The 25,899-nt window shown below is 41.5% G+C and overlaps 2 protein-coding genes across 5 annotated transcripts in view; both read left to right on the forward strand.

Annotated features, from left to right (window-relative positions):
- The window catches only part of smarcc1b (SWI/SNF related BAF chromatin remodeling complex subunit C1b), a 7,871-nt gene extending 6,152 nt beyond the window's left edge, over positions 1-1,719 (forward strand). Inside the window, exons 24-28 of the mRNA XM_008421774.1 lie at positions 123-253; positions 512-646; positions 934-1,066; positions 1,216-1,299; positions 1,403-1,719. Coding sequence (XP_008419996.1) covers positions 123-253; positions 512-646; positions 934-1,066; positions 1,216-1,299; positions 1,403-1,470 — 551 coding nt within the window. The 3' untranslated portion in view covers positions 1,471-1,719. The remainder of the gene's footprint in view (positions 1-122; positions 254-511; positions 647-933; positions 1,067-1,215; positions 1,300-1,402) is intronic.
- Positions 1,720-8,225: 6,506 nt separating this feature from the next.
- On the forward strand, positions 8,226-24,903 carry LOC103472278 (chondroitin sulfate proteoglycan 5-like). 4 transcript variants are annotated; one of them, XM_008421787.2, is made up of 6 exons: positions 8,226-8,860; positions 14,603-15,371; positions 16,762-16,950; positions 17,143-17,221; positions 20,311-20,469; positions 23,888-24,903. In XM_008421787.2, the coding sequence occupies exons 1-6, from the start codon at positions 8,776-8,778 to the stop codon at positions 24,413-24,415; spliced, it is 1,809 nt and encodes a 602-aa protein (XP_008420009.1). In that variant the 5' UTR covers positions 8,226-8,775; the 3' UTR covers positions 24,416-24,903. The 4 variants fall into 4 exon arrangements, with proteins under 4 accessions (XP_008420009.1, XP_008420006.1, XP_017163057.1 ...); XM_008421784.2 differs by having other exon boundaries at positions 8,227-8,860; positions 17,143-17,305; XM_017307568.1 differs by lacking the exon at positions 23,888-24,903 and adding an exon at positions 17,642-17,704 and having other exon boundaries at positions 8,232-8,860; positions 17,143-17,305; positions 20,311-21,324.
- The last annotated feature ends 996 nt before the right edge of the window (positions 24,904-25,899 follow it).

Consider the following 25,899-nt stretch of genomic DNA (forward strand, 5'->3'; position numbering starts at 1 on the left):
GTGTGTGTGTGTGTGTGTGTGTGTGTGTGTGTGCGCGTGCGTGCGTGTGTGTATAATGAGAACTTTTCAAAAATACTCTCGAGTATCTGTGTAAGATTAACTGTAATTCATTTGTGTTCTAGTCAGGGGGGAGGATGGTGAGAACAGGGGAGAAGGGGACGATGGGAGGAGAGGGATGGAGCTGGACCTGGTGGAGGGAAGCGTTCCCACGGCAGCGGCAGCAGCTCTGTCATCTGCTGCCTCAAAGGCCAAGGTGAAGCTCACCCTCTCCAATCACATGAATATTTAAAGAGGAAATGGCAGTTCCATTCTCTTAGAACTACAGTCATTGAGACTGCATGCACTCACCTTGTATGAATCTAAGAAAAAATATAAAGCAGAGGAAAACTGGAAACTGCCTCAGCCACTTACCGAGTTCTTCCCTTTGTTCTCTTTATTATTTGTCAACTATAAATTGTTGTTTGTGTCTTAAAGGTTGTGTTTTTTTCCCTCTTGATTTTGTTTCTTGTAGCACTTAGCAGCAGTAGAAGAGAGGAAGATCAAGTCTCTGGTGGCTCTACTGGTGGAGACGCAGATGAAGAAGCTGGAGATCAAACTGAGACATTTTGAAGAGCTGGAAACCATCATGGACAGAGAAAAGGAGGCTGTGAGTGTATATATATGCTTCACTGTTGCCCAAATTTGAAACTAAGCCTCTTGCACGTTTAACTTCTGTAAAGTGAGATAAGGTTTACATCTGTGACTTTTTTTGTAGTGTATAAAAGGCAATTGAATTTGATCCAAGTGCTTTAATATCTTGATAATGTCGCCCAGATCCTATATTGTTAACTTATTTGTGGAGATATGAATTAATCCCAAATTTTGAGGAAGTTTTATTCAAGTGAAGCACTCGGTAATCGAACTTTTACATGTTTTTGTGTGTGTGTGGTGCAGCTGGAGCAGCAGCGCCAACAGCTGCTGACAGAGAGGCAGACTTTCCATACTGAGCAGCTGCAACAGGCAGAGATGAAGGTTCGCCAGCAGAGGGAGCAGCAGGGCCAGCCGGGTTACACAATGCAACATTCAGGTCTGAACCAAATGCACAACTATCAACTGAAAGATGACACTTCTTTTTTTCTACACTTATCCTCACGCTAATATACCTACTTCTCTTTGCTGTGTTATTGCTTTTTGGTCCTGTGTTCAGTATTGATACTTTGGTGTTACATTCTTCAGGCCAGTCTGCGGCCAACAGGATGGTACCTGGAGGAAACGGTCAGACGATGGCCCCTCGACACCCCGGAGCTCCAAATGGGATGTGTGAGTATTTTCCGACGTTGCCGTGGGGTTTTCACGTGCTGCTGTTATTTTTATTTACTTAAAGCTTTTAGAGAACTAACTGAAACTGTCCGATCTGTCCCAGACCCGTCGTCACAGCCTGATGGGATAGCGTCCGCTCAGCCCACTCCTCCGTCATCCAGTCACAGCTGAACTGACCACCAGACAAGACACACATGAAAGAAGTGTGCTTTAATACGGAAGGACGACTAGATTAAGTGTTCAAGTCAATTGTTTGGTAGTCCATCGTTTCTAGACTGAAAACTTTGTGAGCACATAAACCCAGCTGATGTGTGTTTGGTCATCAGTTGAGTTTGTCTTATATTTGTGAAATAATTGTTCTCTGGCATCAAGAGTTGAGAAACTCAACTCATTAAAGTTGCTTTTTTTTTTTTTAAAGAATCTTTGTGTGTGCATATGTGTGTTTACAAGAAAATCACTCGAATTTGGAGAGTCTAGAAATCTATTCTATCTCTGCATAATGATAGCCTAAACTTTAGCAACTCCGTTAATTCTTTACAAACTGAAGTACCTGTGCTTGAAACATCAGTTGCTAATTTAAAAATGTTTCGGAAAGCATATAAGAGCTTGCTTTTGTTTTCAGTCAGTAGCACTAAAGCCTGTCTTGACTACTTAATTTATATTCATGCTTAAGAAATGTTTAATAAATCAAAGGGTGACATGTTTCACTGCTGTTAAAGAAAACGCAAGTAAAAAATTTAGTGACTCAATAAGCTACCATTTCAGAAATTGTAAAATATTGTGGGGACAGAAAGTTAGGTTATGATACATGTGGCACTGCAACCCATCATTTAAAAAAATTCCTACACAGATCCACAGCTCAGGTGGAAGGGGATCTGTGGACAGGACTATCTCTGCAAATTAGATTTATTTATTTTTTATGGAGGAATGGACAGATGAAAACCATGAAAAGTCCTGGTTGCAGTTTGTAGGGTACAAAAAAGCCCCAACGTGGACTAACATATTCTGGTCAGGTGAGGCCAAAATAAACTATTTGGCTTACATGTAATTGCTATGCAGTAGTGACATGATGTCAGGGTGTGATTAGATAAGTGTGAGCCGATCATGTTCCTGCTCAGGTGTTCCCAATCATTAGCTGCTCGCCATCACTCTGACCCTGGTAATTGGAGGCATCATTGGCTGGAAGGGAGCTGGATGAGACGGGGGTCCTCAGATCTGGACCTGGAGGGTTCTTGGTTCAACACTCTTCAGTCAAGTAGCCTAATTGCATCCTGAGTATGTAGGCACGTTCTCAAGGATCTATCTTTACGTCTTCTGATTTGAAAAAGATTTTTGATCTTCAGCTTCACCTTGCAAGAAAAGACAACAAAGGTTTCCATAGCCACAATTTGTCAGAACTCTAATTCTGACAAATTTAGTTTCCTTACAAATGCTAACAAGAAATTAACAAGACTTTCAATTATCCATCAGTAAAAACTGCTGTTACACTAAGGTATAAAAATTGATGGCTTTTTAGATTTTGTCAATTACTCTGATCAGATATGATTAAAATAATCTTATCTTCAGTAAGTATTACATGGAAGATCAGTAGCACATTCCTGGTCTTAGACAAAAACTTTGGAATTGGGTTTAAATTCAAAATGGCTTCATATCACACCAAACCTTTTGAAATTGAAGTCATTTTGAAATGGTGGTAGTTCACTTTAGAACTACCTTCTCTTTAGCAATTAAGATCATTCACAGGAATGAACAAATCTTGTTCAAATATTAGATAAATCCCAAAGCTTTGTAGTACTTCTGATTCAGTTGTTCACTTTCAGTTAAATTAAAGATCCTGGTTTCCTTTTTCCTAGACTATATAGTTTATCAAGGTTTTTGCTGCTTAACATTTAGGATTTTTTACTTATTTATTGTTTTATTGCACAGAACAAACTTATCACTGCAAGGTATATGTCGTTGAACATAACAGAACGCAACAGGACTTATTCCCTTTCAGTCTTGGAGATTTGATGAGAGGGAGGCAACACAGGTAAGTCTGCCAGCAGAGGGAGCAGCTGGGAGAAAAAAATCTAATCTAATCAAATCACGATAATGAAGTATGATCGATGCTTCTTAGAAATAAACATCGTTGCCAAATTGGCAAACACCAGATTTCTGGGTGTTTGCTCATGTCTGCTTGAGATGCATAAAAAAGCTTAGAATTCAACTTCTTAAAAACCGTGTTATCAAAACATTCTGACAGAAAATAAACAAATAAATTAATAAATACATATCAACACTGTAAGTCATTAAAAAGCCGTGAATTGGATTGGAATGATTAGATTGGTGCGTTAAGATTGGGTTGTCTTGAAACTATGTGATATACTTCCAGGGTTAATTTGAGAGCCAAAATAGTTATTAATAATTAGAACAAAGGATATTGTGCGTGGGTTCAGATCAACATGCCAAGCAGTCTATCCAAGCATTCATTTCCGTAAGTGTTGATTATGAATACACAAAATGTAGGTTCAAATGTATTGAGAATAACCTGTACAATATTAAAATCCCACACTGGTGTGATGTGATTTGGTCTTCCTGTCAAAGCAAAATAATAATTTTGAAATATATGAAATTGTTAAAAATACTTTTCCAAAGTATTTCTTTTTGTTGTTTTTTTTTTACAATTTCATCATCTGACAGCATAAAAGCACAGATTCTACACACCACCTTCCTCGTTTGGCAAAAAAAATGGGAAGCACAGATGTCATTTTTATTCACAAAGTAATACCCATGTAGCATCTGACGTGAGTCAGGTTGTAAAGTAAATGGAAAGCAAGGAGAGATTTGCAAATGAAAAATGCAACAGAAGCAAACAGTAGCTGTAGGAAGGAACATAATAGAACGCAGCAGGAAAACCCCAGTGAAAATATATTTATAGATATGACATCCAGAGCTCCCAGATCCTTTTCTCAGCAGGTCTCAGGCATTATCAGCGCTGCAGAGTTACAAAGCCATCTGTGTCCGAGAGATAAGCGTCATGAAAACCTGTAAAAAGCTGGAGGTCACTGGGAAAAAAAAAATTTCATACGCTTTTAAGGATTCCTCCGTGTACCAACAACTGAATCAGTAAAAAAAGTGACCTAAAATAAAATACCAATGTGATGATTTTTTTCAGACTCTGGGAAATTCCTTAAAATAGTCATACAGTCATATCAGAGTAAATTAGATCTGCTGTGACAGGTAAAAAAAATGTAGAAAGTATATAGTTTATCATTTTCAGTTTTTTTCTTTTTAAATGATCAAAAATCTAACCTCAGCAAGGAAACAATTCACTATTCCTTGATGTGTTGCAAGATCTATGTGTGAACGTAGTCTTGTTATGTAGAGAGAAGATTACAGCCGTTTGGAGGAATTTTGGACGTCCTGTCCACCTCTTACTGTTCAACATGGGAACAGAAAGCAACTCATGCGGCCCGAACGCCACATGCAAAGGGAGAGACACACACATAAAGCTTGACGTCACCTAAGGTGTGTTTTTCTTCCCCTCTGGGTCCCATCCATCTGCTCATCCCCGTGAAAAGAGCCCTTCTTGTTCTTCATGTGTATGTCTGGTTATTATTATTATTATTATTATTATTATTATTATTATTATTATTATTATTATTATTATTATTATTATTATTATTATTATGTTTTGCCCAGCAAAAAAAATAAAATACAGTAAAATAACCAGAGACGAATATTGACTTTATTGTAAGAAATGTGAAAAACATTGAATATGTATATCCAAATGACATACTGTATACGTGTGTATGTGTATGTGTATGTGTATGTGTATGTGTATGTGTATGTGTGTGTGAGTGTGAGTGTGTATGTGTGTGTGAGTGTGCAGGGACGGTAGGTGGAAGCGGGAACAATTTTGTTCTGCTCTGTTTGGCAGTACATCAGTGTGATTTTTTTTTCTTCGTGTTTTGTCAGACTGCACCATTCTTCTGCTCCCCCTCTTCAACACTCACCCATCTATTTTCATCCTCCAAAACTCTCCGTCTCCCCTGTTTTGTGACAGTGCCTGCTCGCTCCCGTCACAGCACTCGCGGCTGGAAAAAGAAAATGCTCTCTGGTTTGTTTAAAATATGGGAATATGAAGTAAAGAGACAAATTCTTGATGTTGCAGAACATGAAAATGGATGAGGAGAAAGAGCAGGTATACCACATAAAAAGGTTTTAAAATTAATTCATCTTTTTTCCCCCCAGTAGTATCTGTCACTGACACCATTTTAAAACCTTTTAATTATTATGTAGGATCAAAGTTATTCATACCACTCATATTTATATTTGTACAGCAATCTTCTGCCAGCAGAATAGCATCACATTTTTTAAACACTGTTTCACAAGGTTTGAAGCAGATTTAAATCATTCATCTTTGCACATTTTTGTCTCCTTCATCCAGAGTCCTGGTTCCTCTCACAAAGGAATTAGACCAGAGGACATACTTACTTATGCCCTGAATAGTATCCAGTTTATTTACTTTGAATCAACATCATTAGCTTTTTTTTCTTTTGCTCTTTCCTTTGGTTTGTTGTTTTGTTTGTATTTCCTTTTAATTCCTGTAAAGCACTTTATATTGCCTTGTTGCTGAAAATATATACATACAATTATCTTTACCTTTACCTTTCTCTACAGATCACCTCACAGGGTTTGTGTGGGCTTTTGTTTTGATGACTGGGAAGTCCCATAGGAGTGCTAAAATGCACCTTAACGCTCTCCGCCCCTGCAGAGGATAAACGGATCCACACAGTAGATCTTCCACCAATTGAAAAGCATCCGGTAATGCTTTTTAATTACCAAAATGTGTTTTTTTTTTCTCCCATAAAATCCAGTCATTTGTTTCAGTCCAAACAACCCAAATTGTGTTTAGTTCCTTGTGTTTCCGTGTGTCTTTGAAGTCTGGGACCACTCATTGGTTTGTTTGCCACGTCCTGGTTATGCCATGGAATCTCAAGCCACCGTACATACAAAGACAACATAAGAGGATATGCTGAACCTACTCACTTGAAGTACTTGCTGTCACAGGTTAGGGAGAAAACAAACCAATATTTTACCAACACCTATCTGCCTGTCCACCCACAATCCTCACATTGTAAGTCGAACCACCAACCAACAACTAAAAAGAAACAAAACAACTCTTACTTCTTACTACTTCCTCCTTCAGCCATTTTGACATTTCCAGCCGCCCTCTGCCGCCTGAGCACCGACAACAAGAAAATAAGGCAAACAATTAAATTATTCTTTTCATTTACCACTTGAGTGCCACTAATACTTCCTTCCCGCTTCCAAACAAGAATTGACCTCTTTTGCTTGTGAAAAATCATGACTCGTTATTTCCGTCTTGTGGCAGTAAACCGTTTAAATTGCCATTAGAGTCTCTAAGTGTTTTATATAATTGACTCATAAACTTTTGCCAAACATGACAGTCTTGTCTGGCCGAGGCACACAACACTAAAATAAAACTGCTAAAACTAGATCTAAACTAAAGCAGACGTTGCATGACCTAATAATTGTGCTTCCGGGGAGTCTATAAAATGCAATTATTTCTTAACATGAAATTTCCTTTCTTCTAGAAGAATGTATTAAACTGAAAGCATGCTTCCTCTAAAAAAATATATTAAGTGAGATTATACAGCAGAAATAACATATCTATCTGTAGGCTTTGTTACACATCTTTACCAAGGACACACACAAAAATCTCTGTATAGCAGCGGTTTGTCTCAATTCAATTCCAGATTCAATTACCGATGAAAATGGTAGAGCAACTAATTCACTGAAATCAATGCATTCAATCCTAATTATTTCATAATGTCTCTTACATAATCCAATTTAGGAGGGGAATGGGATGACAGCCCTCTACAGGCTATTCCTGTTTGCTGGATTAGTGCCAGCGAACTGTGATCATGCCCGCTTAGGGTGATAAAAGGAACAGATAAGGAAATGTGATTGAGTAAAATATATATAAGCTGTCATCGATATAGAGCAGAAGGTTGCATACATAAAAAGACACATGCTTTTTTTTTTGTCCTTCGCTGTTTTACTTGGTATTTGTAAATTAGTAGTTCTTGCATGCATGATGCCCCTCTTTCTTCGTTCTGTTGCCCCACACATACCCATAGACACACACACACACACTCCCACATACAAACCGACAGACAAAACTTTTCATTTTTTTGAGCACACACAAGAGGATCTCTTTTCAGTGTAAAAAATAAGCCAGTTTAGCTTTGACCAGTCTAAATACAACTGATTTTGTACTGGAAATGGTCATGTGCTGTTCAAATATCATGCTTAGTAAAGCCTCCAACTCGCCCAATCATAAACTGGGAATCAGTCACCAGATTCAGTATTGTCAGCCACCAGTGGCGGTGCAATATTTTCTTGCACTAACAGTGCACAGAGGTGGATATCCCACTGATTGACATGTGCATACACAATGCATATTATTTTGGTGTGCAATTGACAACATTTTCTTATTTTCCTTTAACACTCTGGGAAGAGAGCCGTATTCCCAAAATCAAAAACAGCCAATGACTGGTATATTGGTCATTATGCTGTGTGCAGTAGAGTCCTGCTATTCAGGGAGCCCTAAGCAGACGTCAAGTTCGCTTTTACCTCAGCCCTTGTCCTGCATGACAAAGTGATTATGGAGCAGATGCCATTGTCTCTAGTCGATAGCATAACATAAAGAGGATTATCCAGTCCTGTGCGTGTACACACCAATTTCTGCTGGCAGTTATAGGCAGCATGCACCCAATAACCTACTGACACATAAACGCCACCCAAAGTGGGGGGCCACATAATGCGCTCTCATGCATCCGAGCTGGGGTGTAAAATGGAGCATATTGACGTGCAATTGACAACAGACGTCGCGTAAATCCCCACGTTCACTCCCATTCCACACGAACCGCACATGCTGAAGCTGGACTCAGAGAGGAGCCTTTACCGTGTGGGTGTGTGTCGACGTGTGTGCCGGCACTTTGACACCCGAACGCCCTCTGCGCGCGCTGCTCCGTTCAGACAGGCAGACAGGCGAGCAAGCAAGCGCGAGAGACTCGTGCCATTAAAATCTCGTCTACGGACCCCTCCGTTGGCTGCGCGCGTCATTACGCTACAACTACAACTCCTGGCGGCGCTGCTGCTGTCTGTCGACAGAACCCCAACGGCGCACCGAGAAGCACGAGAAACGCGCGCGCAAAAAGGTGCGAGAGGGACAGGCCAGCCGCTTGGGGACAATGGGACCGTCCCCTCGCTGTTAAGCCAAGCAGAAGGCGGCATGACCAAAACGGAGCAGATCTGAACTTTGACAGGATCCGCTTTGATCTGGATTAATTGCGGCCGCATCTGACCGGTGTGAAGAAGGGGACAAGATCAGATCAGATCAGATCAGATCAGATTATTATTATTATTATTATTATTAGCGTGTCAAGGGAATAGCTAACCCACACTATGGCTCGTGGAGACATTCGACTGGGGACCTGGCAGGTGCTGCTGACCATCTCCATGTTCATCATCCCTCTGTGTGCACATAACGGTAAGACCACCGCTCCACCGGAGACCCACCCTGCGCGTGTGCGCGGCAATGTAGTTCGGTCATTTGTGCAAGACAGCGCGCACGTGCGTGGATCAAATCACACCTGCACTTGGACGAGGATTTAATAAAACGTGGAAAATGTCCAGATAGAGATGCAACGTTCAGCTAAATATTTATTTCTCGTCAACCACATGGACACAGGCTTTGCATTGATTTACTATTGCCAACATGTTGTAATAGTGCAGTACCGGTATTATATTTCATTAATTCGGTAAAGGTAGTAAGAGGGATGTGTATAATTAGGAGGAGGACATGCAGGTGTCCTCCTCCTAATTATATACAATGAAACATATCTATTTCATTGGCTATTTTTTTACCCTATAGTATTCTTAATTATAGGTTAGGAATACTATAGGTTCTTAATGATAGGTTTTAGCTACATTGCTATATATACAATTGTCACTGTTCGAGTATGTAACAAGGAAAACATACATTGTAGTATAATATATATGCCATTATATTCTTTTTCTGATCCAAAATCCTCGTTTAAATAGCAATAGATTAAATTAATGCATTCTATCTTTATAAGTGAGATATGCTTATAGATGGTAAGAGTTGACGCGGTTCATCCCCAGACAAAGGCCGGATTAGGTGCTCTGTGGTCGGTCTACATGAAGCCCATTGTGCCACAAAATGCAGTAAATTCCTCCAGACATTAGAGGGGGTGGACGGGTGGGGGTTACAGGACAAACCCAATCGCCCCCCCACCCCCCTCCTTCTTTTAATTTCGTTTTTTCGTTTCCAACATGTAAAAGAAAAATCCCAGTAGACTATCGGAAATAAAGGAAGAAAAATCTTTCGGGTGTAAAAAAAGAAAAAGAAAAAAGAAAGAAAAACGAGCGCCGCCGCTGCCCAGCAACAGTGCGGCTCGTGCACATACGTGGGGTCGCTGGGGTTCACGCGGGGGCGCGCAGACTGAACCCCGCGCCTCCCATTCCTCGTCGCATCCCTCGGCCTCAATGTGTAACCAGGCGTTAATGCTGTGACATATTGACCAGGAAATAGGCACGCAGGTCTGGCAACCTCCCTCTTGTGATTTAGACTACAGCGACCACGAGGGAAGGGGAATGTGATCAATTAGGACCATGAGCTACAAATTGGCCTGGTGGAACAGTTTTATCTATTGGTAAAATTCCTATAATATAAATCAATCAATCAATCAATCAATCAATCTATCTATCTATCTATCTATCTATCTATCTATCTATCTATCTATCTATCTATCTATCTATCTATCTATCTATCTATCTATCTATCTATCTATCNTCTATCTATCTATCTATCTATCTATCTATCTATCTATCTATCTATCTATCTATCTATCTATCTATCTATCTATCTATCTATCTATCTATCTATCTCTCTCTCTCTCTCTCTGTCTGTCTGTCTGTCTGTCTGTCTGTCTGTCTGTCTGTCTGTCTGTCTATCTATCTATCTATCTCTCTATCTATCTATCTATCTATCTATGAACTATTTACCTAATTAATTAACTGCTTAAGCTTCTATGATTGCAATTGCACCTCTGGAAATTTTTCTGTGAGGAATTAATCAACATTTTTTCAAAGAACTAATCGGGTAAAAGGCTAATAAATCCTTAAGTGCATAGCAATTGGTTTTTCTTGATGCAGTCATGGAAAATGACATGGACTGATTCCAGACTCTTGGGTGCACTGTCATGCGAACGTGTGTGTACTAACTCAGAGACTACATACTGTGAGGTCCATCTGCCCTGCAGCCTAAGAAAGCTCATGATATGTCAGAATAGATCAGCTTGTCTCCAACTTTCACACCAAAACACACTGAAGGAGGTGATGTCAGGATGGTATTTATAGCTTAACAAGCAGCAAGAGATCCACAAGATATGATGGATAGAGTCATTTTAAAATGCCTGAAACAAAAATTATGAATAAATTATGATTGCATTCTCAATTTTTAATTTTAGTCTTTTAGCCCTCCTTGAATATTTTTGCCGTTTTTAGTTTGCAACTTTGCAGCTGTCTCTTTCCCACCACGCCCCCACCCCCCTTGTTTAAAATTGGTGCAACTCCTTCAAGTCTCTCCCCCGAAACAATTAAAATGACCTCAGGTAGAACTTGTTACCATGGTGACTCGCTCAATGCAGTGCCAGAGGTTTGCAAGCCAACTGTCAGTTAAAAGCACAAATCACAGCCTGCAAAAGACGGATGTCACACAGCAAAAGCAGAGAGTTGTGCGTTCAGTTTGAGCATCTTGTAATCTCCTCATGTTCCCCTTTTACTCTTGGACTCTCTACAAAGACTTCCAGCTGCTAACAGGATGCAGCTTCGCCTAAGTCTCAACAGAGCAAATTGGCAGATTGAGCCCTTAAGTGAGAGCTGAATCAGCTGCAGTCGGTTTGAGTCGGCGGGGAATGTCTCTTCCTACAAAAGAGAAGAGAAAAAAAAACCATAGGCCTTCAGATTCATTTCAAATCCTTCTTTTCCCAGAGATGGAGCTGGCATCCAGCACCTACCGACTGGCCGGGCAGTTGATTGAAAATCAGGGAAGAGAAAGAGTACTAACACTAGATGCTCTGTTTCCACTGCAATTCCCTTGCCCTGCTCCTCCTTTCAACACAGCACCTCTTTACATCTCACCATGGCAACTGCGCTCCACGAGTGTGTGCGAGTGAGGTGAATCTCATGGCTTCTCAGCCGCCACTGGTCTTCGTGACTCGAGGCACGTTCGGACGGTTTTTGTTTGAGGTCTGAATGAAGAGCCGTGTATTGAAAGGTGGCACCTCTTTTTGAACCGAGGAATTTGAGGGTGGCAATGGAAGACCAGCCATCCAGCAAACCTTTTGGCTAGGCTTAGCTGTATCTGTAGCTATAGGCCAAAAGAAAAGTGGAAAGAAATGACAGACAACTGTGGGAACATACAAAAGTATTCCCAGAAGATAAAGACCTTAATGGCTGGTACTTAAAAACCACTTTTCTAGCTTTGAAGGCCACTTATATGGCTTTTTCTTTACACAACAAGCCACTTTCACCTATCTACACACGCTTGTACACACCAATTTGCAGATTGACACTATACTGTCTAAGTATAGTGTGACATGAAGCTATGGACAATCTGCCTATTGGGAGAATACTACACATCTACCCAAGTCATAGCTGCCCTCTGTCTTTTCATCTAGCTTCAAGCAGGAATTTCAATAGGATAAGAGTCAGCATTAGTGTTTAATAATATTATACTATTGTATTCCCTTACTGGGTACCAAGTAACCCAGGAAAGGAATACTGGGTTACATATTAAGTAACCCATAATATGGAACTGAAAGTTCTTCATTTTAATGATTGCACTATCCTGATGTTGGATGGAAGGAGTTAGAATATTAACCAAACTATCCTTTCACATGCAGATCCACTAAGAACTCATACCCCTGCACTTAAGGTAGCATCATGCTAGGATAGGAGGGTGTTATAAAGGGTGCCGAAGACTTGATAGAGGTATGGAGTTTAATTTTTAACCTGGATCATAACCTTAAACAAATAGCCAGAGCTACTGTGGGGTGGTTTATGTCAAATTATATGTATGTGTTAAAATGCATGGAGAATGTGTAGCAAAATTGGAAGCTGATGTTTTGAATCTTTCCAACCAATTAAACTAGGAGTTGACTTTTTTTCCCCCTAAAAAAATACTTCAAAATTAAAAAAATAAAAATAAAATCCAATCTGTAGGTGTATGGACATATACAAAAGACTAGCTGTGATAGCTGTGATCCCAGTGAAAGGTGATTCTATACAGTATTGATAAAACATTCAAAACGTCACAATTATACACAACTTGACTAAAGTTTCTGGTTTACTTATACCAGAAATTATAACCCCTTGAGGAAGACCTAGCCAAGAGGTGATGAGACAACATTTGAAAATATTCTACTACATCAGTAGATGTCTCTTAGAAATGTTTTGTAGATTTTTTACACTTAAATGTAATTTGAGTGCAGTTACCGTGTAATATCAAGAACTTTTACTTCGTTGTGTATTTCCACCCTTGTTGTCTGAGTCCTTCTCCCCAGATTGCAAAGTGCAGACGAGCCTGACCAGTCAGTCTCTTAACCCACAGCTCTAAATCCTGATTTAATCCTCAACAAGTCTCAGTCACCCGAGAACATTGGTTAGTCACTTACTGTAACAAATCCTGCGTAGGACATGCAGACTGCACACTTCCATCTTCAACTTTTGCTTTTATTTCTAGAAAAATCTTATTTGATTCCTATGAGATATTTCCAGTTTTTTTTAGTACGCATCTCTCATTAAGAAAACAACACGTTTAACAAAGGTGACGGTGTGATAGTGGTGTATCCTGCTGGGAAACGAGCCCGGGAAAACTTTCTGACATTTCCTCTGAGTGCTGTAAAGAGACACTAATGTTACTTATGCACAAAGCAGAGTCGGAAACTTGGGAATTCTCAGCCTTGCCTTTAGGTAAGATGCAAGATAACGACTGCATAACTCAAGCATTCCCTCTCACAGTCATGCTGACAGCGGCTGTTAAACTCAGTCACAACTGATTTTATTCTGAATTGTCAGCTTGCGTGTCGGGTTGTGTACGTGATCTTGTCATAATGCGGACGCAGTACCTGCCACCCCTGGCGTAAAGTGAGTTAAAAGGAGTAGCACAAAGAGTCGACGCTGAAAAATAATCCACCTTTTAGAAATGCCAAGTTCAGAAGCTAATAAGTTAGAGTTTTTAAGCATAAATGTAAGAATAACTCTTATTAGCACACCCAAACAATTCCTTGAAAATAAATATGTGTTATTTCATACAACATTTTTGATTCATGATGGACTTTCACTGTTACCATCGGATTTGCCTGGCCATTGCCTTCCTGCATAATTCCATTCAATTCTCTTGCAAAGCGTAGAACAAGGGAGTGGTTTCTGCCCAGCTATCATTAGGTATTAATATGCTTGATCTCTAAGCCAATAATAAAAAATATAAGAGACAAGGAAGCATTCAATTCTAGTAGATTTGTGGTCTATGTTAAAAATAGCTACTTTTTATACACCCCATTATTTTTGATCAAGAAAAAAAACTGTGGCAACTGTGATAAATAAGACTAGGAAAGAACTGGGCTTGTCTTACCACCAGAATAAGATTTTGAGGAGACTAAGTCTCCATGGCAACTAGTAGAAGCTATGACTTGCCCTACTCTCACTAATGTGAATGAGGCGAGTTGGCTAAGTTTTCAAAATGCTACTGGGGTTTTAACTGGACATGTGTGCTTGAGGCTTTGATATCTGGCCAGGCAAGAATTGACCTTTGAAGCAACAACCACTTCAGGTAGGTATAACGTGAAAGAAAGAAACAAGATGTGAAAAAGCTCTTCATCACCATTGTTACAAATGGTGTAGAATCTATCCCCTATGTGGAAAATTTCATAAAGTCTTTGAAATACCAGAAGAATTCCAATACAAATTCAGCGGCTCCTGACCAAAACACAAAATGTTTTGTCTTTGGGAGTTTCTGCAAGATAACAGCCTTCATCGGGTCACCCTTGACAATACAACCTTCTTGCATTGTCAAGCCTAAGGCAGATATAAACTATCATGACTTACCAAGAGCTCAGAGTTTTGTTTTGCTTGTGCAAGAATAAGGAATCACAATACAAATGATCTTTGCGGTTAAAAAATATTTCTTGCTGTTTCTGATTGACAGGGCGACATTCGCTGGCCAGACGTCATCCTCACCACAACCACTCGTCCGTCCACAAGGAGGCCTTGGACACCAGGATGGTTCTCAGTGACGACTCAGCAGAGAGAGAGCACCTGATTGGAGCAGGAGTCGGTGCCAGGCTCCCACTCAGCTCCAACAGGCATCACCACTCTCACAAACGCCACTACTTGGATTTTGTAGAGGAGGACCAACACGGGGAGGAGCTTACAGCCGGAGGGGCGGGGCCAGACCATCCTGGGAACCCGTTATCCGATGACGTCATCACGGTGGCGTTTCACAGTCCAGCGCCAGATGTTGTGCCCGCCGACGTCACTCTGGATTGGGCAAAAACTCCCAAAGCTCAAAAGCAGAGAGGTGGAGAACCTAATAAATACTCTCTGACTGAGTACTACGACTACCTGTCCTCTGACAACGACGTCTCAGCAGTAGACACGACCCCAGAACCTGATCCGACCCCTTCGCCTCCACCAGACATGGAGGATGAGAATCCGCTCCTGGCAGGTTCTCCGGTGATCCGCAAAAACTCAAGGCCAAACACCAGTGGTGGGTCATCTTTGCCAGCTCCTCCTATGCAGGGACCAGACAACAACAACGGAATGGGTGTAGGTGGGGCTGTGGGTGCAGATGGCTGCAGGCTGGGCTTTGTGCTGTCCGGACCAGGAGTTTGTGTTTCTCAGTGTGACATTGAGCCAAACTTTTGCTTCAACGGAGGGATGTGCACTGTGGTGGCAGGAATGGGTGCCTTCTGCAGGTGAGAGTCGTGATAAGGCTTCAGGTCAACTTCATTTTGTCGCTTTTATGCGTGTTTAGCGTATTGCAAACACAGCATTGTCACGAGGCTGATAACTAACCGCTCTGATTTGGATCAAAAACATTCTCCTTATTAATTTGGTTTATTGCAATCATTCCCAAATGTTTTGTCCTCTGACACAAAAGGAAAGATTAAGGGAAATACATGCAAGCACGCACACACACACACGCGCGCGCATGGACAAAGACAGAAGGCTGGCTTAATGTGTCATGTGGGTTTGTCAAGATCACAGCAGGGTCCCCAATGGATTAGCTCTGTTTTTTGAGGTAAGAGATGTAGAGAGCACATGGCAGTCGCCTGCTCAAAGAAGTGTGAGGAAAATGACAACAGAGAAATGCACACACACGCGAGCGAGCACGCGCGCACGCACGCACGCACACACGCACACACACACACACACACACACACACGCACGCACACGCACGCACACACACACACACACGCACACACACACACACACACACACACACAGTATCCTCGCATGCACAATACCAACACACAACGAAGACTGGACGCATCATGTTGCAACCATCTGCCCCATCTGCAGTTTGACCGTCAGCTTGGTGACAAACTGTTGCTCATCCTGTCCTATGCACGATCTGAAGCATATGCACAAATACATACATACATACACTTGGACCATATTAAGATATGTGCTGTCAGTTGCACAGGTAGAACAGGTCAAGGCTAAAATACAAGCATGTATGCATGCAAATGCTCTGATCCTTTGATCTTATTAGAAGCAAGGCTGCTTGTTGGACAGCCTCCAGGTTGCACCACATAACATGCAAGTACTATTGCACTCCTGTTTGAAAAATGTTGCGCATCTTGCAGTCTACCTTGCAGAAGTATCTGTACCACTTGAGTTCTTCCAGATTTTATCACATTGCAGCGTCAAAATTGAATGTATTTTATGAGGATTTCATTTGATATGTCAGACGCTCTTCACTCTTTGGGATCTGTTTCTTTAGGATCTGTTGATCCTCTTGATCAGTGCAACCTCTTGATTTTGGTCCACTTCTATTCCATTATGAATCTAGCAGATGAGCGAAGGCCTCAGAGGTCTGTTGGAGACCTAAGAAAGGTCAAACACCAGTGCCAAATGGCAAACAAGTTAGGAGTAAAGTTGTGAAGAAGCTCTGAATGTTAACAAAAATTCAAGTACAAATGCAAAGTTAATTTGACATGTAGCGTATAGTCGCTCTTGGTGACTCCAGAGGAGCTGCAGAGATTCACAGTTTTGGTGAAAAAAATGTTGACAGAAACACCGTAAGCTTATCGTCTGCTTTGTGTATCATATTTGTTCTTCCCTCCATTCCTTTGTGTCCAGGTGTAACGTACAGGACTACATCTGGAATAAAGGCCTGCGCTGTGAATGGGCCGTCACAGAGTTCCAGGTGTTGTGCGTTGTGGTGGCCGTGGCCTGCTTCGTCTTCCTCCTGCTCTTCATGATCATCGTGTTCTTCGCCAAGAGCCTGTACCGCCTCAAAAACGAGAACATGCGCCTTCGCAAACGCAGGTGTGTGCGTGTGTGTGTGTGTGTGTGTGTGTGTGTGTGTGTGCTCGATCCCCCTTTGCATTCCACAGTGTTGTTCAATTTTTTATTGTTATTTTTTTTTACTGTGACTCATATTGCAGCGAAGGGAGAAACAAAAAGACGCTTCTGTAAATATTTATATCGCGCCTTGTGTTCCTCATTGCGTTCCCGCAGTAAGTACCGCCCCCAGAGCAGCGAGCCGCAGACGGATGGCCTCTCGGTTTCGACGACAGCTGACGGGTCGCAGCCAAATGTAAGGAAACTGTGTGACACCCCTCCGCCTGCCCCCCAAGCTCATACTCACAACCTGGCGTACTATGACAACATTATCTGTCAGGTATGCCTCCACTCTCCTCCTGTTTTGCTCCTGTCCCTCTGTTTTCAGTATTTTCAGTCTGTCTCTCTTCAGCTTTACCTTTTGTTCTCGCTTCTTCCTTATTATGTTCTCTCCTATGCCCCCCAAAGCCAGCTTAAACAGTGATCTGCTGTATTCTATGAATCTGTCTTGTTCTGCTGCCGTGTGTGTGTGAGAGAGAGAGAAACTTTGCCATCTGTCAGTTTGACTCCAAACCATCAGCTAAATCAGAAGACTGTCATTAGGATGTTCACTTGCAGATAGTTTGTGCAGCATGCTTGTGTTTAACCATTTTCACACTCACCACCCACCTCTCAGAGGTCATCAGCAACCAGCAATCCCTGGGAGTATAGCCACAGAAAGCCTTATAACCACCTCCAGGTAAGCCCAGTGGAGAAGTCTGCGTTGCCTCCTCTCCCCTCCCTGTCTTTGTTGGAAGCCCACCTACTGTGCAATTACTACTAGCTGTCAATTTTGCTGGAAACCTTACTTCCAACATTTTCTCTCCTGAACCCAGTCCGATGCACGCTCCGGGTGAAATGACAAATGGCCGAGCTCTTGCGAGTCAGGCACTTGTTCACATGTGTTCTGCGGTAGCCTCTGCAGTATGATTAAACACTAGGCTGCCTCATTTGTTTCCTTTCTCACCCGCGTCCCTGCAGCTTCCCGAGGTGCTCGGCGAGGCAAGAGCGCCTCCATTTCCCTCAGCACAGCGCATGCAGCCATTTTAGCTCCTTGTGCAGCTCTTCTCTATATCTTTTCTGAAACGCATTTAGGGCTTGCTATTATGTTATGTACCAAACTGCTCAGTAGCAGCACATAAATAAGTGCAAATGACAGCCCATTAATTACTGTCTTAATAGGCATTTGTTGTTCCTGCAAAACAGTGGAGTTGGGTTTGATTAAGATGGTTTCACTCAGTCTACAGATACCAGCAAAGACCATTGAGTAGAGTAGAAATGTAGCTTTCAACTTTTAAAACCTTTCATCTGTCATGCTGAGGCGTACTTGGTGAGTTGTGTCCAGTAGCAGCTAAGCGTGACCCGATCAATGGTGCCCTATTTACTGCCTGCTGTGACGTTGACCTTCAAACGTCCATGACACTCCGATAAATGACATGCTTGAACATTTACACACGGACACATAAACAAATGCATAAACACCCAAACAACACAGACACGTCTCTTTGACTGATTATAAAGTCTGTTTAATTCAAATGTTGGAATTTAAACACTGATGAATTTATTTGTTTTATTTTTTTTCCAATAAGTCCTGCACCTGCAGTGAAAAAACCTAAGCAAACAATTGTGGGTTTTCTTTTTTTCCAATCTTAGTCAGTGCTTTCAGCTCTGTTAACGCTTCCCTACGGCGATTATAGATGAGTTTCCGTGGCTACCGGATGCTCCAAATGTCAGGGCTAGAGGCTAAAAAGCCACAGCGAGCTCATAGCCTGGACTGCATTTTCGGAAATGTCATAAAACTAATAGGTAGTTTTTATAAGCCAGGGGCATTACATAAGAAGGTACCATGTCAGCCTACATGATAACTTTTCAAGATAACATAGGAACCTCTTTTGATCTCTCACTCTTCATGAAACATTTTTTTTCATCCGATGTAAATGCAGAAGATAAGTTGCCAGTAATTATATTTACTCAGTCCAACAACTCTTCATAATTGCTTGCGACTGTTCCTTTCCTCAAGCCTCTCCTCCGTCGCTTGTTGACATGGTCATGAAACTTATCTTGAACCTAAAAATCAACACATTCTCCTATCCAAATACTGGCGCTTGCTGAAAGCCTACCATAAAAACAAGTTTTTAAAGCCACACTTAAATGTTTCAGATCATCAAACATATCTTCTGTCACACACACACAAAATAAAATCAGAGAGAAAATGCAAAAAAACTGTTTTCACATAATGAAAAGCTGAAATGAGGCATTTGCAATAAGTTCCAGTCTTTTACATCATTCTGGGGGAATTTTGACACACTCTTTTTTTTTTTCTCCGAATTGTCATATAGTCAAGCTGCAGCATCTTAGATTTAAGTCCATTCTTTGATTAGGCCAGACCTAATCAATTCTGTCTCTTGAGCTGGTGTTGTTCTGCTGCATAACCCCAATGGTTTTCACTTCCTGGTCATTTCCAGAAAGTATTGGTATTGAGCACCTGTGTGGTATAGAATAAAAGAAAAACTGTTTAAAATGAAAATATCAATAGTTTTAAAGACCAATAAAAGCAATTTAACATTGATTCTGAAATCACCAGATTGTGGAGACATTAAAATCTGCACATGTTATGGGAACTTGTTTTCTAGTCCATCCATCCATTTTCTTGACACCCTTGTCCCTTGGTGGGGTTGGGAGGGTTGCTGGTGCCCATCTCCAGCTAACGTTCCAGGCGAGATACACCCTGGACAGGTCGCCAGTCTGTCGCAGGGCAACACAGAGACACACAGGACAAACAATCATGCACACACACACTCACACCTAGGGACAATTTAGACAGACCAATTAACCTGACAGTCATGTTTTTGGACTGTGGGAGGAAACCGGAGTACCCGGAGAGAACCCATGCATACACAGGGAGAACATGTAAACTCCATGCAGAAAGACCGGGGCCGGGAATCGAACCCAGAACCTTCTTGCTGCAAGGCGACAGCTCTACCAACTGCGCCACTAGTTTTCTAGTCTCCATTTCCATTTCTATAGACATTACTAGACTGTTTTTGTCAACTTTTACTTTTAGTTTAGTTAGAAGCAGTCACTTTTCATTAATTTCTAGTAGATAAACTCATTCTGCAAAGTAAACAAGACCCAGGCTATACCCCTGCAAATTGCTCCTTTTGGTCTCGGTGAGACGTGCGTGTTTCGTTACACACGGACGTCTCTTGTTTCACCTGAGAAAGCATTTGTCTGTTGAATTAAGCGTCGTTTCACTTGCCACGTCTCATCCGCAGCTGAATGGGAACTGACTCTCTCTCTCCGCAGGACGAGCCACAGAAGAAGGAGAACCAAGCCAAATCCCCCCTGCCTAAAGAGGAGGGGTCCATGAACATCCTGAACTCCCACTCTCCCAAGCACGAGAACAACCGCCCTGCCTCCGTCGTCCATGGCCACACCCCCAACAACACGGAGGAAAACGCAGAGGTAAACATGCTCCAGAACAACCTGGTGTAACGTCGGCACACGATTGAGTGTGCGGCGGTTGAATCAGACCAAAATATTTTACGGTGCGCGCGCACACACACACAGAGGTTTTAGGAAGAAAAAAAAAGATAAAAAATACAAGTTTACACCTTGCTAAGTAAGATTTTCTAAAAGGAACTAACAACATCTAAAGTTAAAAGTGAGCACAACACATATTTATAGTTCCAACGCGAGAAGCACAATAGTTCTGTTTACGAGGCTGCCATGCTGCTCACGTAGATCACCCAGTGGCGCCGCTGCCTCCTTTTTCTCCTTCTATCTGCCTTTAATGCTGGACTAAAATCTCTGGCTCGGACCAACTACTGACTGACTGTTCTCTCTACTGATGCTCTGCCTTGGTCTTTTGACCAATGAACTTCTGCATTGTCTTTTCTCCTGTTTCCCTGAGCTTCCCCTCTCTCTCTCTCTCTCTCTCTCTCTCTCTCAGCCTTTCCCCCCAACCTAACCGTGTCTCTCTGCCCGCATGCATTGGTGTTATCAGCGAAAATGTGTCTGAAAAAAGCGTACAATTTGAAAAAAAAAAGAAGAAGAAAATATGTGGAAATAAAGTGAATCTGTATTTGCAAACTATTAATGTGCAGCATTGCTAAAATACGTTGATATGTCTAGATTACCTGAGGATAAAGTAATTGCTTAGAGTTGATATTTGAGTCTATATGCATATATTACAAGCGCTGTGTCTTGGTTTTCAATGTGTTTTGCTATCTTTAATGTACTTGATATTCTTTTCTACCTTTTTGGCTATTCATGGAGGGTTACAGTTCACAGTTGTTGGAATAAATCTTTTTCATTTTACCCAGCTTGTACCCGTGTGTTGCTATGAGCTCCACCTCCCCTGCCCCCATACCCCCAGACGCCGCCTTCCTCTTTTGCTCTTTTCTCTTTTTTTCTTTTTCTGCTTGTCTGCACACAATGAAGCTTAGTACTGCCCAACCAAATAATAACTGAATGCATGGCTGACCCTACTTTTGTGCTGCAGTAGGGCTGCTCCTCACAGATTACGCAGCAGAAACACAATAGTGAGTGTGAACCTATTCAGAACCGCGGACAGCTCCTAGAGTGTGACTGCATTAGGAACTCCCATGAAAACCTTTCCTCTTCTTTCTATGCATTCCTAACTATAAACTGCAGTTTCAGTCAGAGGTTTGCATGCTTTCATAATGGGCATAAATGTTTAGTCAATTCGGGGCCGGTAGTGATGCATCTGAATACTTTTTCCAAAAGCTGAATGATCCCACAACAAACAGCTTCGGTGTTTTGTTTTGACCTGCAGAGGTCCACGTTACAGCGGTTCTGACTGAAGACTCTGACTGAAGACAACGTGTTTTTGTATAACGGCTTAATGAAGGAGATTTCTAGGGGTCGTCTGTAATTTTATCAATATTTTCTCTTTGCACGATAAGCTCCAGATGTTCCATTTGCAGAATTGGCAGCAGGTTGGGTTTTTAAGTAAAGCCTGCCCAATTAACTATTCCAGGTGTTCTATATTAGTCCACAGCAAAGTAACAATCAGAGAGCAAACCAAGTAAGAACCCCTTTTTCCAAAAATCTGCACTTTCAGGTTTGACTGAAACTTTATTTTTTTGAGAAAGCACAAAGACAAAGAGTGAGATATTTGGGCCAATGTAAAGCTTTTATAGCATAAAACACAGTACAGTAATGTGTGGCGGTGCAGTATTATGGTATGGGTGGGATGGTGTTATTCACACATTGCACAAAGTGAGTGTAATAATTAAAGACCAAATCCAAACTATTCAACTTCATCTGAAATGAATGGTTAGATAGCAGAGACATGGACTCAGTTGGGTATTTAAGCCAAAAAATAGCCGATACCAAACACACATTCAAATGCGAAAATACTTTGCCAATCCCAAAGGACAATAAAAGTTGTAGCTCAGATTATTCAAGGTTATTTGAAGAGGCGTTGCCGATTCCGTGGACAGGAATGATCTCCTGTAGCGGTCTGTGTTACAGCAAAGTCTCTGATTAAAGACACTGTCTTTGTATGACAGTGTCATAAAGAGGATGGCCAAGGTTGCCAATCATTTTCTTGAATTTATATAAAAGCCTTCTTTGCATCATCATCCTCATCATCATCTCCAGAGGTTCCACAGTCGTCCTCAGAACAGAACCAGCCTTCTTCATCAGATTACTGGACCTTTTTAGCGCCGATGCTGCTGCCCCAACAGGTGATGGCAGAAGAGATAACACTCTGGACAACAATTGTTGATCTTAAGAATCATTGAAGCTGTTTGTTGTATAATTACTTCCTAAAAAAAAAGATTTAAAATGGCTTTCATGTAAACTTCTGACCAGAACTGCATATGTTTATTTAACCCACTGTAAGCACATTTCAATCAAAATGTGCTACAAAATGTGCGAATGTGTGCTCCTTTGTCTGCTTTCTTAATGCTAAATAGAGAGAGCTTGATTTGAGTCACCAGAAGGTCTAATGGTTTGTCTTGTTCTTTAGTAAACTTCCAATATTACATAATGGGTGTCCTGCTTAAGCACAAAACAACCTCCTCTGTGAAATCCAGGCTATTTATCTGCAGCAGCATTTCCACCTCATTTTGATAAGTCCGTTCTGGATTAATAGAATTTACTGGAAGGTGCAAAAACCCATCTAATGTTGGAAACATTATAAAATGTGATTGTAAACATTATTTTCTAGCATTGGTAAGAAGGTTTTCTTTATTTTATAAAAGCCCAAGGAAATAAAGGAATAAACTTCAAATTACCATATTTTATTTTGCCATATTTCAAAGCATGGTATTAGTGACAGAAATAATGTTAATTCTATTCTTGAATCATTCTGTGTATGTACTTCCCAGCCTAGGAGATGGTGTTTGTTTCCAGGTAATAATCCCCTCGATTCATCCACGTTGCCTTCTGGTGGTGTGCTTAAGTAATGTTTGCAGTTCGAACTCCTGGATTTATTTATGGAGATACACACCTTCCAAATTCCCATTTACTAAATGTTTTGCCTAAAGAAATATTAAGTGTTGCTTGCAAAATTTCGCCAATGAAATTTTGAAGGGAAACATCACTTAAAGCTGATGGTGTGCCAGGAGGCTGTCGCCGTTCACCTCACAAAGTTTTTAGAAATAAAACTTAGCTTTTCCCTGGCATCACTCCTGCACTTTATGGAGTTCTGGTTCTTCTCAGCCAAACTTTATTAATTTAAAATTACACAATCACAATCATTCTTTCACCTTTTCTGCACCAAGAAACTGTTATCACATGATCAACCCACCCCTGTTTTTTTTCTGTTTTAGTCCTTATTTTATCATTTTGTTTTACTTTCCCTACATTGTTGCATCCCATTTTTTTTTTCCTTACCATATTTCCTCATCAGGATGGAGTCACCATTGGCCTGGAAGTGCTACTGCCCAAAGAGGCCAAGCTGCACCAGGAGGTCAGTCCACCACTTCAGTACGATGTCTTCCTCTACAAAGTTGCCAACAATGGAGACTCCACCTCTCACAGCCAAGGAGCTCCCTCTAACTCCGTCTCTCAACCCGTTCCCAAATCGCCCAAATCACCTAAACTCACCATGGGTGCCGCGTCTGGGAGGCACTCCTCACCCAGCCGTCACTCCTTATCTGGTCGCCACCCATCACCCAGTCGTCACCCAGCACCTGGGTGTCACCCTAATTCCCCCCACGCTTCCTCCCAACAGAAATGTCTTCCCGGCCTCTCCTCCACCCCTCCTCAGCAGCGAAGCCCCCGAGGCGGAGCTCCCAGTTCTGCGAGGTGGAGAGACCACCAGAGCGGACCCATTCACTCATCTCCCTCTTCGCCTCATCTCACCCAGCTGCCTCCATCGCCATCCAGAGCAAAGTGCAGCGCGGTCAGCACCCGCTCTCTGCCGCCTCTCTCCTGACCAAATGTTTCCTGTCTATCCCCCAACAACTTGCACATTCAAACACACAAAAATATGTCTTTGTCCCATCTGTGTGGTCCAGTTTTGTACCAGTTTTTGTAGATATTTGACCAAACTACCCATCTGTGCGCTCTCAACCCACACATTTATTACTCAGAGGAAAACGGACCGCACAAGGTTCAACGGACTGGAGCTGGAAGTGCTAGAATTCAACATGGATGCACAAAACTACAAAAGGCAAATCATTCTGTTGTCGCTGCAGCCTCAGATATTATCTTTGATGTGAATAACAAGCTTTCTAAACTCAGGTTCAAGACACCTCAGACACAACCCCCATAGCGCGGTGCCAACGTCAGCAGAAACTGAGGAGGACGTAGCTCAGAAAAACGTAATACTGTTATCATTGTTTTATATGAATCTTTTGCTAAAAAATTTTTTTGTTTTCATGTTTCTAATCCTAAATAAATAATAAAGAGAGAACAACGGCCCGTTGTGTTGTTTTGTTCAGGCAAGAGAAAGGTCAGAGCTGACAGTATGAAGACCTCTGCTTCCACCTTGTGGACAATGTAGGCATTGCGACAAAAGGCTTAGTAATTCTGTTGTGCCTTAGTGCCTTTCCATCAGGTAAATCTTTTGTTAGCGTTTATTTTAAAAACACAAAGACGGTTTGATTTTGCTGCATTAGAATCTCGTTGAAAATGTTACATTTCAGTAATTTAATGAAAGAGGTGAAACTCTATTTCTGACATATTCACGCACATTCACAATTCAAAAAGCACTTTCAGTGACAAAAAAAGACTGAGTAGAACAGACGAGGATGTTTTATTGCATAAGGACTGGATCCCTGGAAGCAGGATGGACAGAGTGAATTGGACACTTTGCTAAAGTCAGCATAATTAGAGATCCGGAAGCAAACTGGACTTGACCACATCTGACATGAATAAAGATCACATCGACACTGAGACGGTTAAACAAGACGAGACAAACAAACATATTGAGAAGAGGGGTCAGAAAACATAGAGATTAAAAGACCACAAAAGGGCAATAGCACAAAAATGATTTAAAATCTTCTATTCTATCAGCTGATGTGCCAGCCTACCAGATGGTGGTAAACAACATTTGCAAGGACAAACAATGTTAATTGTGCCATTTTCCTCACACAATACTGGAGGAATTACAGCAGCTATCACTTTTTATGCGCTATGACCAGTGGTGGGAAGTAACGAAGTACAAGTACTTCGTTACTGTACTTAAGTACAATTTTCGTGTATCTGTACTTTACTTAAGTAGATTTAATAATGGGTACTTTCTACTTTTACTCCACTACATTTTACAGTAAGTATCTGTACTTTCTACTTCACTACATTTCTACAAAGTGTCGCGTTACTCGTTACATCCAAGTCACGTTGAGGTTTTTTTCCGTTAAAATGTGAAGTTCAGGGATTTAAGGTGGCGCCGTAAAATCCGAGCAATAACGTGACTTA

Source organism: Poecilia reticulata, linkage group LG11 (genome assembly GCF_000633615.1).
Source record: "Poecilia reticulata strain Guanapo linkage group LG11, Guppy_female_1.0+MT, whole genome shotgun sequence".
Classification (NCBI taxonomy): Eukaryota; Metazoa; Chordata; class Actinopteri; order Cyprinodontiformes; family Poeciliidae; genus Poecilia; species Poecilia reticulata.

Excerpts from the sequence above, each read along its gene's own strand:
- LOC103472278 (XM_008421784.2), top strand. The coding sequence starts at position 8,776 with ATGGCTCGTGGAGACATTCGACTGGGGACCTGGCAGGTGCTGCTGACC. Across the intron at positions 17,306-20,310 it reads ATGACAACATTATCTGTCAG|GACGAGCCACAGAAGAAGGA; the intron begins GTATGCCTCCAC and ends CTCTCTCCGCAG. Across the intron at positions 20,470-23,887 it reads ACACGGAGGAAAACGCAGAG|GATGGAGTCACCATTGGCCT; the intron begins GTAAACATGCTC and ends TTTCCTCATCAG.